Source organism: Microcaecilia unicolor, chromosome 1 (genome assembly GCF_901765095.1).
Source record: "Microcaecilia unicolor chromosome 1, aMicUni1.1, whole genome shotgun sequence".
NCBI classification, from domain to species: Eukaryota; Metazoa; Chordata; class Amphibia; order Gymnophiona; family Siphonopidae; genus Microcaecilia; species Microcaecilia unicolor.
This window is the reverse complement of record NC_044031.1, coordinates 602947891-602962726: the sequence shown is the minus strand read 5'-3', so window position 1 is coordinate 602962726 and position 14836 is coordinate 602947891. Positions and strand designations below refer to the sequence as shown.

The window sequence follows — 14836 nt, the reverse complement described above, 5'->3', positions numbered from 1 at the left end:
AGGAGAGAATCGCTGGGTGAGTATGGATGGCTGGAGGGGGGGCAGGGGAGAGGAGAGTTGCTGGACATGGATGGAGCAGAGGGAAGAGAGAGAGAAGAAATGCTGGACATGGATGGAGGGGAGGGAAGAGTGAGGAAGGAGATGAGGGAAAAGGAAGAGAGGAGAAAAGTGCACATGGATGAAGAAAATAGGCAGAAACTGGATCCACTGGATAATCAAGTCTGCGGAGGACCAGAAATGAAGAAGAAAGAAGGAAAGGAAGTAAATAAATGGAATGGAAGCCCTTGAAATGGAGTTAAGAGGACAGATAGCAGAATCGGATACTGAGCCAGCATGATCAGAAAAACAAAGTCACCAGACAACAAAGGTAGAAAAAATCATTTTATTTTCATTATAGTGTTTGGAATATGTCCACTTTGAGAATCGGGTGCTCAACATTAAAAGTTTATATTTATTTACTTATTTATGGCATTTTATCCCACATTAAACATGAATTAGATTGGAACTTGGGATCATAAAATATTTTTTTTTCCTGGAGTAATGCATTGCCCCCCCCTCCAGGCTCTCTCCCTGGCTTTAGCCTGCTCTGCAATTTGGGGGGGGGGGGGGGTTCACAGAGGTGGACTGGGGAGAGATCCTGTTGTTAAACAAAGTATTTGGTGGAAACGAAAACGGTAACGGAATTCAAACATGCGTGGGATAAACATAAAGGAATCCTGCTCAGAAGGAATGGATCCTAAGGAGCTTAGACGAGATTGGGTGGCAAAGCCAGTGGCGGGAGATGGAGATGGTGCTGGGCAGACTTATACGGTCTGTGCCAGAACCGGTGGTGGGAGGCGGGGCTGGTGGTTGGGAGGCAGGGATAGTGCTGGGCAGACTTATACGGTCTGTGCCCGGAAAAGGACAGGTACAACTCAAGGTAAGGTATACACAAAAAGTAGCACATGTGAGTTTATCTTGTTGGGCAGACTGGATGGACAGCGCAGGTCTTTTTCTGCCGTCATCTACTATGTTACTATGAGGCATATTTTCAAAGCACTTTGGGAGGCTAAGTTCCATAGGTTTCTATGGAACTTTGGGAGGCTAAGTGCTTTGAAAATGAGCCTCTATGTAATATAATACTATATTCCTTTGAAATGCAAGGATATTATAATGAGGGAAAAAGCCTCTGGACCTCAACCTCCACACAATTTCTATTATTTATAGGGTAAGGAGGAAAAACATGGGTCAGCTTTCTTCATCGGCATAAAGACGCCTTAACTCAATTTCCATCTTGCTAAAAACGTCACAGGAATACTGGATCCGGAAAATGTTATAGAAAAAACACATAGCTTAAAATTCTGAACCACTTGTGAAGACAAACGTTCAGAGATAGATAGTAAATCACACTGACTGTGGCCAAAGCTTCGCTACCATGGGTTGTTTCAAGGCGTGTATGACATCAGTAGTTTGAGTGCAGTATGTTTTCAGTTTTTGGAATCCCTCTCCTAAGATAGGCACTGAGCATTGGTCAGTTCTTTTTACTGGCAGACGATGGGGTCCCTGCTGGCAGCTATTGTTCTTTGTTGCCTCTACGTCTTTTTCCCCTTCCTCTGCCGAGGGGGAAATGGGGTTATCTTCACTGTGGCTGTGCCATGGATTAGTTCTTCAAGTGGTATCTCACCTTGCATCCAAACCAAAGTTTCAGCGTGCTTGTCTGACATTGCTGTCTTGATGTCTCAACGCCACCTGAAATTAAATATGACCAAAACCGAGCTTCTAATTCCCCCCCCCCCCCCAAACCCACCTCCCCGCTCCCCCCGTTTTCTATTTCTGTTGATGGCTCTCTCATTCTCCCTGTCTCCTCAGCTCGAAACCTTGTGGTCATCTTTGACTCTTCTCTCTCCTTCTCTGCTCATATCCAGCAGATTGCCAAGACCTGTCGTTTCTTTCTTTACAACATCCGTAAAATCCGCCCCTTTCTTTCCGAGCACTCTACCAAAACCCTCATCCACACCCTTGTCACCTCTCGTTTAGACTACTGCAATCTGCTTCTTGCTGGCCTCCCACTTGGTCACCTCTCCCCTCTCCAGTCGGTTCAAAACTCTGCTGCCCGTCTCGTCTTCCGCCAGGGTCGCTTTACTCATACTACCCCTCTCCTCAAGACCCTTCACTGGCTCCCTATCCGTTTTCGCATCCTGTTCAAACTTCTTCTACTAACCTATAAATGTACTCACTCTGCTGCTCCCCAGTATCTCTCCACACTCGTCCTTCCCTACACTCCTTCCTGTGCACTCCGCTCCATGGATAAATCCTTCTTATCTGTTCCCTTCTCCACTACTGCCAACTCCAGACTTCACACCTTCTGTCTCGCTGCACCCTACGCCTGGAATAAACTTCCTGAACCCCTACGTCTTGCCCCATCCTTGGCCACCTTTAAATCTAGACTGAAAGCCCACCTCTTTAACATTGCTTTTGACTCGTAACCACTTGTAACCACTCGCCTCCACCTACCCTCCTCTTTTCCTTCCCGTTCACATTAATTGATTTGATTTGCTTACTTTATTTATTTATTTTTTGTCTATTAGATTGTAAGCTCTTTGAGCAGGGACTGTCTTTCTTCTATGTTTGTGCAGCGCTGCGTATGCCTTGTAGCGCTATAGAAATGCTAAATAGTAGTAGTAGTAGGGTATTCACTGGCAGCCTTTGCTGATCTTCACTTTGATGTTGCCTTTCTCTCTTCCAGTGACTTGGGCCTTGCCAGCAACTGCTTCTCCTCTACTGCCACTCTGGTCCTTTTACTGGCAAATGCTGTGCCTGTTTGCCATTGTGGCTGCTGCTACGCAGTCTTTCTCATTTCTTCTGCCAGCAGGGCTTGGTGTTCCTGCCAGTCTGTGCTTTTTTTTTTTTTTTCCTAGGCTGGCTTCTTTGGAAGGTACCCTTTATTGGAACTCACCTTTTTTTTTTATTTTTTTTTTTGCACAAGCTTAAACAAATCCATGTTTACAAATGGGCTTAGGCAAAACACATCTAAAAGAAAATGTTTCTGAGTGTTTCTTCATAATTTGATCCCCTTAGCTTTGAGGTTTTATAAAATCCAGTAATTATAATTATGCTGCTAGTTGCATTACTGAAACAGTGTGTGAGGCTGCTATCTTTTGGCACAGACTACTTTTTACCAAGGAGGTGGAATGGCTTGTAAACACTGCTTGGTTACTTTAGCTTCTGATGCAGCCCTCGCGTGGGCAAAACACGGCCATTGTCTGGCTTTTTTTATAGACCTCTCATGAATAAAGTATTTTTCAGAGGACCTTTGCCTGTATGATCTGCTCTTTTCGTACCGCTGTTTTGGATCTTATGAATAGTTTGCTCTGCTGTTTCCTTTTTTCACCACAGTTTTGCATGTACTTTCTCACCACAGTTCTACACGTATTTTCTAAGAGGCTCCATATTTAACTGTGATTTTGTAATATACGCTGCAAACTGTAAATGTATTGACTTGGCCTTTCTGACCTAGATGACCCATAAATTCTGCTTATAAAGGGTAATTTTATGAAGATGTTTTCACCTGTAAAGTCTGATTTACATGCAGGAAGGGGCTTTTATAAAATTGCGTGACTACATATGTATGTAAAAATTATACACATGGAAAATGTGTGTCTGCTTAAGAGTATGTCTTCACATTTACACTTCAGAGCAGGTGTAAATTTGTCTGTTAGAATCTATGTGATATTGAGACTGGATCCAGGAACCTATTTTATAAAGGAACATAAGTACTGAAGTGTCCACGAATAAAATTACCCCCACAGTGGGTTCTGGAACTTGTTGCTGGATGATGTGGTAAAAGCAGTTAGCGTAGATGGGTTTAAAGAACATATAGGCAAAGTCCATAAACCATTGTTAAGGTAGACGTAAGGAAAACTACTACTTATCCCTGGGATAAACAGTATAGAATCACGCTACTTTTTTGGATTCTACCAGATAATTGGGCCTGGATTGGCCACTATTGAAAACAGGATGCTGTACTCAATGGACCTTGGTCTGACCCAGTATGGTAATTATGTTCTTATGCCTTACCATTCTAGAGGAACTGGATCTTCATGGGCAGGAGAAGCATCAGAGCTGTCCTGCCCGCACTCTGTTACAGGCAAATGATAGAAGTGAAGCACTTCTAGTGCAGTCATTCACTAGCAAACAGAAGTGTGAGTAGGAGGTCTCTAATGTCCTTTCTTTCTGCCTATGGAAATCTAGCCCCTCTGGAAAGGTAAGGCATCTTTCTGGAGGGATGGGTTAGGGAGATAGGTCTTTTCCACGGAGGGGAAGAATACCTATTGAGGAGAAGAGGCTAGTTGTGTTTAGGAATGTTTGGGAGGGGTTTGTTTTACTTTGGCTACCAAAGGAAATCTATTGCCCCAAGTGAAAGGATTATTTAGCATGGGAATTTCCAGTAGCAATGTGTATATTAATTAAAATAAAATTGCACTCTGTAAGATATGACTGGAGCCATTAGTGGCAGATCAATTAAATTGAAATTATTTTTTAAATTTATTTTAGATTAAATGCACAGTAATGACATGAGCAGTTGGCTATTGAATGTGACAGGCTGTACAGGGTTCAGCTGAAATTATACTGAGCTAAATGGAAGCCATTGCTTAGATGGAACAATTTGCTTCTTCTGGTTGTATTGTATCATGTGACACAGCAACAACTTGGTCATTCAGTGTGGTAACAGACATGCAGTCTGGTAATTTAATATGCACGAGTGTCAGTATAAACTTAATAACAGTAAAATGTTGTTGGCTGCAGGGTCTCCTGACAAGCGGAGTAGAGTTTGAATCCCTTCCGGCTGCTCTTTCTCTGCCTGCTGAATCTGGCCTATATCCAGTCACTCTAGTTGGGGTTCCTCGGACCACAGGGCAAATTGCTGTTAATGGTAAGGACAATTTTCATACAGTACACACTATCCAAGATGTTTAAAGTAAAATATTTTACACACAAACAAGTGGAGATAATTTTTATAACCAGGTGCTTAGGAAGGAGAAGCACAGAGGTGCAAATGTTCAACTTTTATAAAGGCAGCTAGCCGTTATGCCCGTTAAAACGGGTGAGATTTCCAGCTACCCTCCTCGCCAGGTCGCCGCCCCCCCCCCCCCCCGAGTCGCCGGCCCGGGCCCTCTCTTCGCGATTCAATTTACAGCGCCGAAACCGCAGCAGGCAGATCAGCTGAGCTGCCGTCGGCCTTCCTTCTCTGCCTGTGTCCCGCCCTCGTGTGATGTAACGTCGGCGAGGGCGGGACAGAGGCAGGGAAGGAAGGCCGACGGCAGCTCAGCTGATCTGCCTGCTGCGTTTTTGGCGTTGTAAGTTGAATTGCGAAGAGAGGGCCCAGGCCGGGTGGACGGGGGTGGCGGCTGTGACTCTGGTTGGAGGGGGAGCGGTAGCGACCTAGGCAGTTCCCTCCCCTTCGCACAGTTTCCCTCTCTGTCCCTCCCCCATCATCACGCATTGATGCGGGGGCAGGACAGAGAGGGAAAGTCTCTACTGCGCATTTGCAGGTGAGTACGGTCACTCGCAATTTATATGTTTGATATATATACTTACATGTCTTTATGAAATAGTCAACCTGATAGCTCCTGCACAGTTGTACTGCTCTGAGGCAAGTTTTCTAAGTGTAATTTTTTTTTTTTTTAAAATCTTTATTTTAGATTTTAAGTATGCATAACAATCAAGTCACTTAGAAAAACCAATGCCTGTGTCAGTCACACATCTGAGGCAAGTTTAAGTTTGTGCTTGTGTGTTCTAGTAGAAATTGACACATATGCTTGTGTTAATACATACATAATGCTGATCCTGCTCTCCATCTCTATTCCTGGGAATACCTATGCGTAGAACACACAAAAGTACACACTGTTTTCTGGTCACCTATATTTATGCATGTGTACCTGAGGTAATTTTCCAAGGGCCTCTTTTTTCTAAACTTCACTAGCAATTCCCGGTGCGGCAATGCCGATAAAGCCCATTCATTTTGAATGGGTTTCATCGATATTGCCGCTTGGGAATCGCCAGCATGGTTTAGTAAAAGGGGCCCTTTGTGCATATTAGAGTGTGTAAAATGCTGTTCTACATACTTTTCTCTTATCTCTTTTTGCAAATCTTTGAAGATCTGATCTTGTTTGATGATATTTAATTTTTATTTTTAGTGGCTGTTTTATTTTGATTGTGATTTTACACCTTAATTGTGGCTTCCTAATTATTTTAGTCAATCATTTGTAATTTGCAAAGAACCTAACAGGTATATCATGGAATATAAGTTATTGCATTGTATTATTAAATTACTCCATAAATATATGTCATGCATAAACAAGAGTAATTTTATAAAAGAGTTTTCCTGTATAAACTGTTTTGCGCATATAAAAGGCCTCTTGTATAATTATCTCAAAGGTAGCATGCATATCAGTGCATGCAGTCACAAGAACCCACGTACTTTTATGTACAGGTGATGGCGTGTTTAGGGCTGGAGTTTGGGCCAAGTGAGGGTGGAGTCAATATGCGTGTGCTTGGTGTGAACATATATAACTGTTTCTGAACTGGTATAACTAAGTAAATAAGTATTGCCATACTGGAACGAACCGAAGGTCCATCAAGCCCAGCATCCTGTTTCCAGCAGTGGCCAATCCAGGTCACAAGCACCTGGCAGTATTAAAAAAAAAGTACAATACATTTTATGTTGCTTGTCCTAGAAATAAGCATTTTAATAATGGTCTATGGACTTTTCCTTTAGGAAGCCGTCCAAACCTTTTTAAAAACCCCGCTAAGCTAACTGTTTTTACTATATTCTTTGGCAACAAATTCCAGAGTTTAATTACATGTTGAGTGAAGTAAATTTTCTCCGTGTGCACCCTAGTCCTAGTAGTTTTGGAAGCAGTAAACAATCAATTCATGTCTACCCATTGCACTTCACTCATTATTTTATAGACCTCTATCATATCTATCCTCAGCTGTCTTTTCTCCAAGCTGAAGAGCCCTAGCTGCTTTAGCCTTTCCTCATAGGGAAGTCGTCCAACCCCCTTTATCATTTTCGTCGCCCTTCTTTGTACCTTTTCTAATTCCACTATATCTTGCGGTGACCAGAATTGAACACAATATTTGAGGTGCGGTCGCACCATGGAGCGAAATAAAGGCATTATAACATCCTCATTTTTGTTTTCCCGTCCTTTCATAATAATACCCAACCATAATAATTTGCTTTCTTAGCTGACGCCGCACACTGAGCAGAGGGTTTCAATGTATCATCAACGATGACGCCTAAATCCCTTCCTTAGTTGGTGACTCCTAATGTGGATGCTTGCATTAGCTATAATTTGGCTTTCACTTTTCCACTTGCTCACTTTAACATCATCTGCCATTGACAGGCTTATTTTCGAAAGTGATCGCCGGCCATTTCCCGACATAAATCGGGAGATGGCCGGCGATCTCTTAAAAGCGGCGAAATTGGTATAATCGAAAGCAGCTTTTTTGACAGTATCGCTGCTTTCCTGTTGCCTCGCCAGCAAAAGTTAAAGGGGGCATGTTGGCGGCATAGCGAAGGCGGGACATGGGCGAGCATGGGCATGGCTACCAGATGGTCGACTTTCGCGGATAATGGGAAAAAAGCGGCGTTAATCAGTATTTCGCCGCGTTTACTTGGTCCTTTTATTTTCACGACCAAGCCTCAAAAAGGTGCCCCAACTGACCAGATAACCACCGGAGGGAATGGGGGATGACCTCCCCGTACTCACCCAGTGGTCACCAACCCCCTCCCACACTAAAAAAATACAAATCAAAACCTTTTTTTACCAGCCTGTATGCCAGCCTCAAATGTCACACCCAGCTCCCTGACAGCAGTATGCAGGTCCCTGGAGCAGTTTTTAATGGGTGCAGTGCACTTCAGGCAGGCAGACCAAGGTCCACCCTCCCCCACTACCTGTTACACTTGTGGTGGTAAATGTTAAGCCCTCCAAAGCCCCCCAAAGCCCACTGTACCCACATGTAGGTGCCCCCCTTCACCCATAAGGGCTATCGTAATGGTGTAGAGTTGTGGGGAGTGGGTTTGGGGGGGATTTGGGGGGCTCAGCACCCAAGGTAAGGGAGCTATGCACCTGGGAGCTATTTGTGTATTTTTAAAACATTTTTAGAAGTTCCCCCTAGGGTGTCCTGGCATGTGAGGGGGACCAGTGCACTACAAATGCTGGCTCCTCCCATGACCAAATGCTTTGGATTTCGCCGGGTTTGAGATGGCCGGCATTTTTTTCCATTATTGCTGAAAAACAAAAATGGCCATCTCAAACCCGGCGAACTCTGGCATTTGGCCAGGCTAAACCGTATTATCGAAAAAAAAGATGGCCGGCATAATGGAATATTAATAAACAGCAATTGTGTCATTTCAGCTTTTGCAAAATACTGTTGCTAGATTGATTTTTTTTTTGTTGTTTGTTCGTTTATGATATGAATTCAGTTATGGTGGGGCATTTAATACAATCTTGAGGTTTAAGAGGGCAATTGAGAAGTTCAAAAAATCTGACACTTGATATTCCTTCTACAGAAAAATGAAGTTGAAATCTATCTGAGAACATTTTTTTTTTCATTTCAGGGTCCAAAAAAATATGGAGTAACATACCAATATCCATACAATTGCTATCTAACTATACTCTTTTTTGTAAAGTTTTAAAGTCCTATTTGTTCACTTTGTAGGATTACATTTTTGAAGTTAAACCAAAATGAAAGTTGAATATCATATCTGAATAGGATATTTTTGCTGTGAACCGCTTTGAAGACTTTGTTAAAAGTCTTGAAAGTATAGAAGCATTGGAATAGAATAGGACCACAGATTTGTTTGTTGGTACTTTATTTTGTAGGTATTTATATTGATTAATGAACTGCAGGCTATGTTGCCATCCTTTTATGCATAGTCTATTGTTCTATGAAGAATTATAAGTACATAAGTAGTGCCATACTGGGAAAGACCAAAGGTCCATCTAGCCCAGCATCCTGTCACCGACAGTGGCCAATCCAGGTCAAGGGCACCTGGCACGCTCCCCAAACGTAAAAACATTCCAGACAAGTTATACCTAAAAATGCGGAATTTTTCCAAGTCCATTTAATAGCGGTCTATGGACTTGTCCTTTAGGAATCTATCTAACCCCTTTTTAAACTCCGTCAAGCTAACCGCCCGTACCACGTTCTCCGGCAACGAATTCCAGAGTCTAATTACACGTTGGGTGAAGAAAAATTTTCTCCGATTCGTTTTAAATTTACCAAACTGTAGCTTCAACTCATGCCCTCTAGTCCTAGTATTTTTGGATAGCGTGAACAGTCGCTTCACATCCACCCGATCCATTCCACTCATTATTTTATACACTTCTATCATATCTCCCCTCAGCCGTCTCTTCTCCAAGCTGAAAAGCCCTAGCCTTCTCAGCCTCTCTTCATAGGAAAGTCGTCCCATCCCCACTATTATTTTCGTCGCCCTTCGCTGTACCTTTTCCAATTCTACTATATCTTTTTTGAGATACGGAGACCAGTACTGAACACAATACTCCAGGTGCGGTCGCACCATGGAGCGATACAACGGCATTATAACATCCGCACACCTGGACTCCATACCCTTCCTAATAACACCCAACATTCTATTCGCTTTCCTAGCCGCAGCAGCACACTGAGCAGAAGGTTTCAGCGTATCATCGACGACGATACCCAGATCCCTTTCTTGATCCGTAACTCCTAACGCGGAACCTTGCAAGACGTAGCTATAATTCGGGTTCCTCTTACCCACATGCATCACTTTGCACTTGTCAACATTGAACTTCATCTGCCACTTGCACGCCCATTCTCCCAGTCTCGCAAGGTCCTCCTGTAATCGTTCACATTCCTCCTGCGAGTTGACGACCCTGAATAATTTTGTGTCATCGGCGAATTTAATTACCTCACTAGTTATTCCCATCTCTAGGTCATTTATAAATACATTAAAAAGCAACGGACCCAGCACAGACCCCTGCGGGACCCCACTAACTACCCTCCTCCACTGAGAATACTGGCCACGCAATCCTACTCTCTGCTTCCTATCTTTCAACCAGTTCTTAATCCATAATAATACCCTACCTCCGATTCCATGACTCTGCAATTTCTTCAGGAGTCTTTCGTGCGGCACTTTGTCAAACGCCTTCTGAAAATCCAGATATACAATATCAACCGGCTCCCCATTGTCCACATGTTTGCTTACCCCCTCAAAAAAATGCATTAGATTGGTGAGGCAAGACTTCCCTTCACTAAATCCGTGCTGACTTTGTCTCATCAGTCCATGTTTTTGTATATGCTCTGCAATTTTATTCTTAATAATAGCCTCCACCATCTTGCCCGGCACCGACGTCAGACTCACCGGTCTATAATTTCCCGGATCTCCTCTGGAACCCTTCTTAAAAATCGGAGTAACATTGGCTACCCTCCAGTCTTCCGGTACTACACTCGATTTTAGGGACAGATTGCATATTTCTAACAGTAGCTCCGCAAGTTCATTTTTTAGTTCTATTAATACTCTGGGATGAATACCATCAGGTCCCGGTGATTTACTACTCTTCAGCTTGCTGAACTGACCCATTACATCCTCCAAGGTTACAGAGAATTTGTTTAGTTTCTCCGACTCCCCCGCTTCAAATATTCTTTCCGGCACCGGTGTCCCCCCCAAATCCTCCTCGGTGAAGACCGAAGCAAAGAATTCATTTAATTTCTCTGCTACGGCTTTGTCCTCCTTGATCGCCCCTTTAACACCATTTTCGTCCAGCGGCCCAACCGACTCTTTGGCCGGTTTCCTGCTTTTAATGTATCTAAAAAAATTTTTACTATGTATTTTTGCTTCCAACGCTAATTTCTTCTCAAAGTCCTTTTTTGCCCTCCTTATCTCCGCTTTGCATTTGGCTTGGCATTCCTTATGATCTATCCTGTTACTTTCAGTTGGTTCTCTTCTCCACTTTCTGAAGGATTGTTTTTTGGCTCTAATGATTTCCTTTATCTTACTGTTTAGCCACGCCGGCTGACGTTTAGTCTTTTTTCCCTTTTTTCTAATACGTGGAATATATTTGTCCTGAACCTCCAGGATGGTGTTTTTAAACAGCATCCACGCCTGATGCAAGTTTTTTACTCTGCGAGCTGCTCCTTTCAGTCTTTTTTTCACCATTTTTCTCATTTTGTCGTAATCACCTTTTCTATAGTTAAACGCTAGCGTACTTGATTTCCTAGTTTCACTTCCTTCAATTGCCAATATCAAAACCGATCATATTATGATCACTGTTATCAAGCGGCCCTCGTATCGTTACCCCCTGCACTAGATCATGAGCACCACTAAGGACTAAGTCTAGTATTTTTCCTTCTCTTGTCGGCTCCTGAACTAGCTGTTCCATGAAGCTGTCCTTGATTTCATCAAGAAATCTTATGTCCCTTGCGTGTACAGATGTTACATTAACCCAGTCTATATGCGGGTAATTGAAATCCCCCATTATTATTGTGTTGCCCAGTTTGTTTGCGTCCCTGATTTCCTTTAACATTTCCGCATCCGTCTGTTCGTCCTGGCCAGGCGGACGGTAGTACACTCCTATCACTATCCTTTTCCCCTTTGCACATGGAATTTCAATCCACAGTGATTCCAAGGAGTGTTTTGTTTCCTGCAGAATTTTCAATCTATTTGATTCAAGGCTCTCGTTAATATACAATGCTACCCCTCCACCAATTCTCCAAGGACAAAGCAGGTCATAATATTCTTACAACTGGGTGACGTCATCCGATGGAACCTGGTGCTGCCTAGTGTACTGTCTCTTTAAGGAATTAAAGAAATCTTTAAGGATTACCTCATTTCTATACCTTCTGTATGATTCTCACTCCTCCAGACTTTTCACAGGGATACTTGGAGAGCCACTGAAGGTGTTCAGCATGTCCTTGGATGATATCCAGTTTTGCATTGGTTCAAGGGTTTCTTGACTTCAAGGTCCTACCAGGTCATGGTGAACTCCTACACTTTTGAACCGTGGAATGCTTCCTGTGGGGTCCCTCAGGGCTCTCCCCTTTCACCTACTCTATTTAATATTATGATGATGCCTTTAGCCACAGCACTTGCAAACCTGGACCTCAACCCTTTCATCTATGCGGAAGATATTACAGTCTACATCCCTTTTCACTCCACAGTATCAGAAGTTGCCAACCTCATAGATGCCTGTTTCTCCACTTTAGAACATTGGGCCAGGGTGTTCCGCTTCAGGCTAAACAGGGAAAAAACTCATTGTCTCATCCTCTCGTCCACGCACGCTCATGTATCTGACACAATGCTTCCAGTTCTGGGCTCTGCCCTCCCGATTGCCAACAGCCTGCGGCTTTTAGGAGTGCATCTGGACTCACATCTCCAGCTGGTTGATCATGTACACTTGGTCTCCAAAAAAATGTTCCAGGCCATGTGGAGGCTTCGGCGCATCAGATACCTCCTTCCCAGAGACTTGTTTCGTACCCTTGTCCACTGGCTTGTCCTATCCCATCTGGATTACTGTAGTGGAATTTATGTGGGTTGCCAGGCCTCCTTATTGAAAACGTTCCAAACGGCTCAGAACACTGCGGCGAGGCTCATTCTTAGAGAAAGGCGTTTTGCACACGCCGAACCCCTGCGCTTTAAACTTCATTGGCTGCCTGTACAGGAGCGCATTGCTTTTGAGATCTGCTCCCTAACACATAAAATCATCTATGGGGCTGCCCCGGATTACATGCTCCCCTTGATCGACCTTCCGCCTAGAAATGCCAACCCTGCTGCTCGGTCCTATCTCCACCTCCATTTTCCGAATTGTAAGGGTGTCAAGTACAAGAAAATCTTCGCCTCGTCCTTCCGTTATTGGAGTCCCAAACACTGGAACACGTTACCTCGTCACCTTAAAGCTCAAGTGGACTATACCCTTTTTAAGAAGTTGTTAAAGACATTCCTCTTTGCTAAGACTTACCCCCCAACTTACCATGTTGATTGATGCATCCCTTGTCCCTTACCCTGCCTAGTTCACGCTGTTAGTTTCTCCCCTCCTATTTGCTTCTTTTATGCTTGCCTAAGCTTTTAACTTTGTACTCTTCTTTAATTCTCTGTAAGCCACATTGCGCCTGCATGAGTGGGAAAATGTGGGATATAAGTAATAAATAAATAAATATCAGCCAAAAAAGTGCTGCAGGGAGTCTTGTAGCTTCCATGATAATATTGCTCAGAAAAGATGGTTTGTGCCCTAGTCAGGCTTCAGGCCTGCAAAAGGTGAGATGCAGGGAATACTTCTACACATCGAAACACAGAAGATACTTCATGATGGATAACTCTTTTTTGACCTTTGAGCCATATGGATACTCTAAAAAACAGAACTTTGACTGGAGAAGCTAGATACAGGGCAATAGCCATGCTGAATGACTTCCAGGACCCACAGTAGAACCTGTCACTAGATGTTTCTAAAGACTGCCAAACCTGTGCTTTGGAATCCCGATACGTTTTCAAGAATCAAAAGGACTAAGACCTAGAGGCTGAACTTATTGACTGGGTGGTGGACTTGCAGGACAACACCCTTTGTTCCCAGAACTTGGAACATGACTCTCTTGGAGCCCTTTGACTGATGTTCTGGAAGCTGCTTAGCTTTGGCCTTGTTTCTTGAATGGAGCATTCACCTATTTTTTTCACTAAGGAAACTGGCTGAATTATTTATTGAATAATCTAAATGTATCCTTTTTGATGCATTTAAAAAAAATAGGGTTATCTTTCTTTCTTCTCATGGTTTAGATTAGGATCTGATCTTTTGAAAGTAAATTGTGCTAGAATACAGACCATCCTAGGGTGTTCACAAACCTTCGCAGCGCAGTCTGTAGATGTCTTAGCTCATCTCTGTTAAAATGAGATGCCAGAACTTAATGAGGAAAATATACTTTTCTAAGCTGATGAATGGCTGAGTAATCAGAGCCCCATTAATTTGAAATGCTGTGGAGAAAGGGCTTGTGTCATTAGGATACATGATCAGGATAAATCTTGTTTTTTTACATTATGGCTTGTGTTGTTTTTTCATGGAAAGACATTTACATCAAATGGTAAAGTATAATATATTCCACTAATATTAAAAGAGTAGAAATAATGAGAATTGTGCTGTATTTTGTTCTCTGTAACTTTGAAAAACATGGCATATAATAAAGCAGCTGGTGTAAGATGTAATTCTTATAAATAAACAGGATCTTGAGAAAGGCTTCCTATTATTGAACTGTAATATCAAAGAGATTTAAGTCCCTATCCAAATTATAGGATGAAGTACTAATAGTTGTGGCTGAGTAGCAAATGTCTAATGGACAGCTTGTAGGCAGGAAACAGCTGATAAGTCTCTATCTGAATTGTGATTTTGTGGAGATTGTGAATCATGCATTATTAAGCCCCACTGCAATTTACTTAGGTCCTTTGCATTAACTATAGAATAATCAGGGAATATACTGAGTAGTATGTAATGATTTTTTGGTTTTAACTCATAATTTCATGGGAAATATGTTGAGATATGAACACTTGCAAAGATTCATTGAATCCTTTCAAATCAGTGATGGAAAAGATTTGTTTACTAAGCACCAAGAGCTTAAAGTATCTTTTTTTGATTGATAGCTGGATGTTTTTGAAGATATAATTTATTTAGATTCATTATTTCATGTGCACATATCACTTTACAAGACAATAAATTCAGGACTCATTCATATGATTTGTGTAGCGTAACCGGTTATGCACAGTGATTTACAGACAGAAATAATTAACCATCCATGCTTCCTGAAGTAAACAACATAGACAAAATATTGG

At 42.6% G+C, this 14836-nt stretch overlaps 1 protein-coding gene across 3 annotated transcripts in view; it reads left to right on the top strand.

Annotated features, from left to right (window-relative positions):
* Window positions 1-14836, top strand: part of TRAPPC9 (trafficking protein particle complex 9) — a 1491395-nt gene that overhangs the window by 231620 nt on the left and 1244939 nt on the right. For all 3 annotated transcript variants that reach the window (XM_030219557.1, XM_030219566.1, XM_030219550.1), the window contains one exon: window positions 4786-4912. In XM_030219557.1, coding sequence (XP_030075417.1) covers window positions 4786-4912 — 127 coding nt within the window. The remainder of the gene's footprint in view (window positions 1-4785; window positions 4913-14836) is intronic.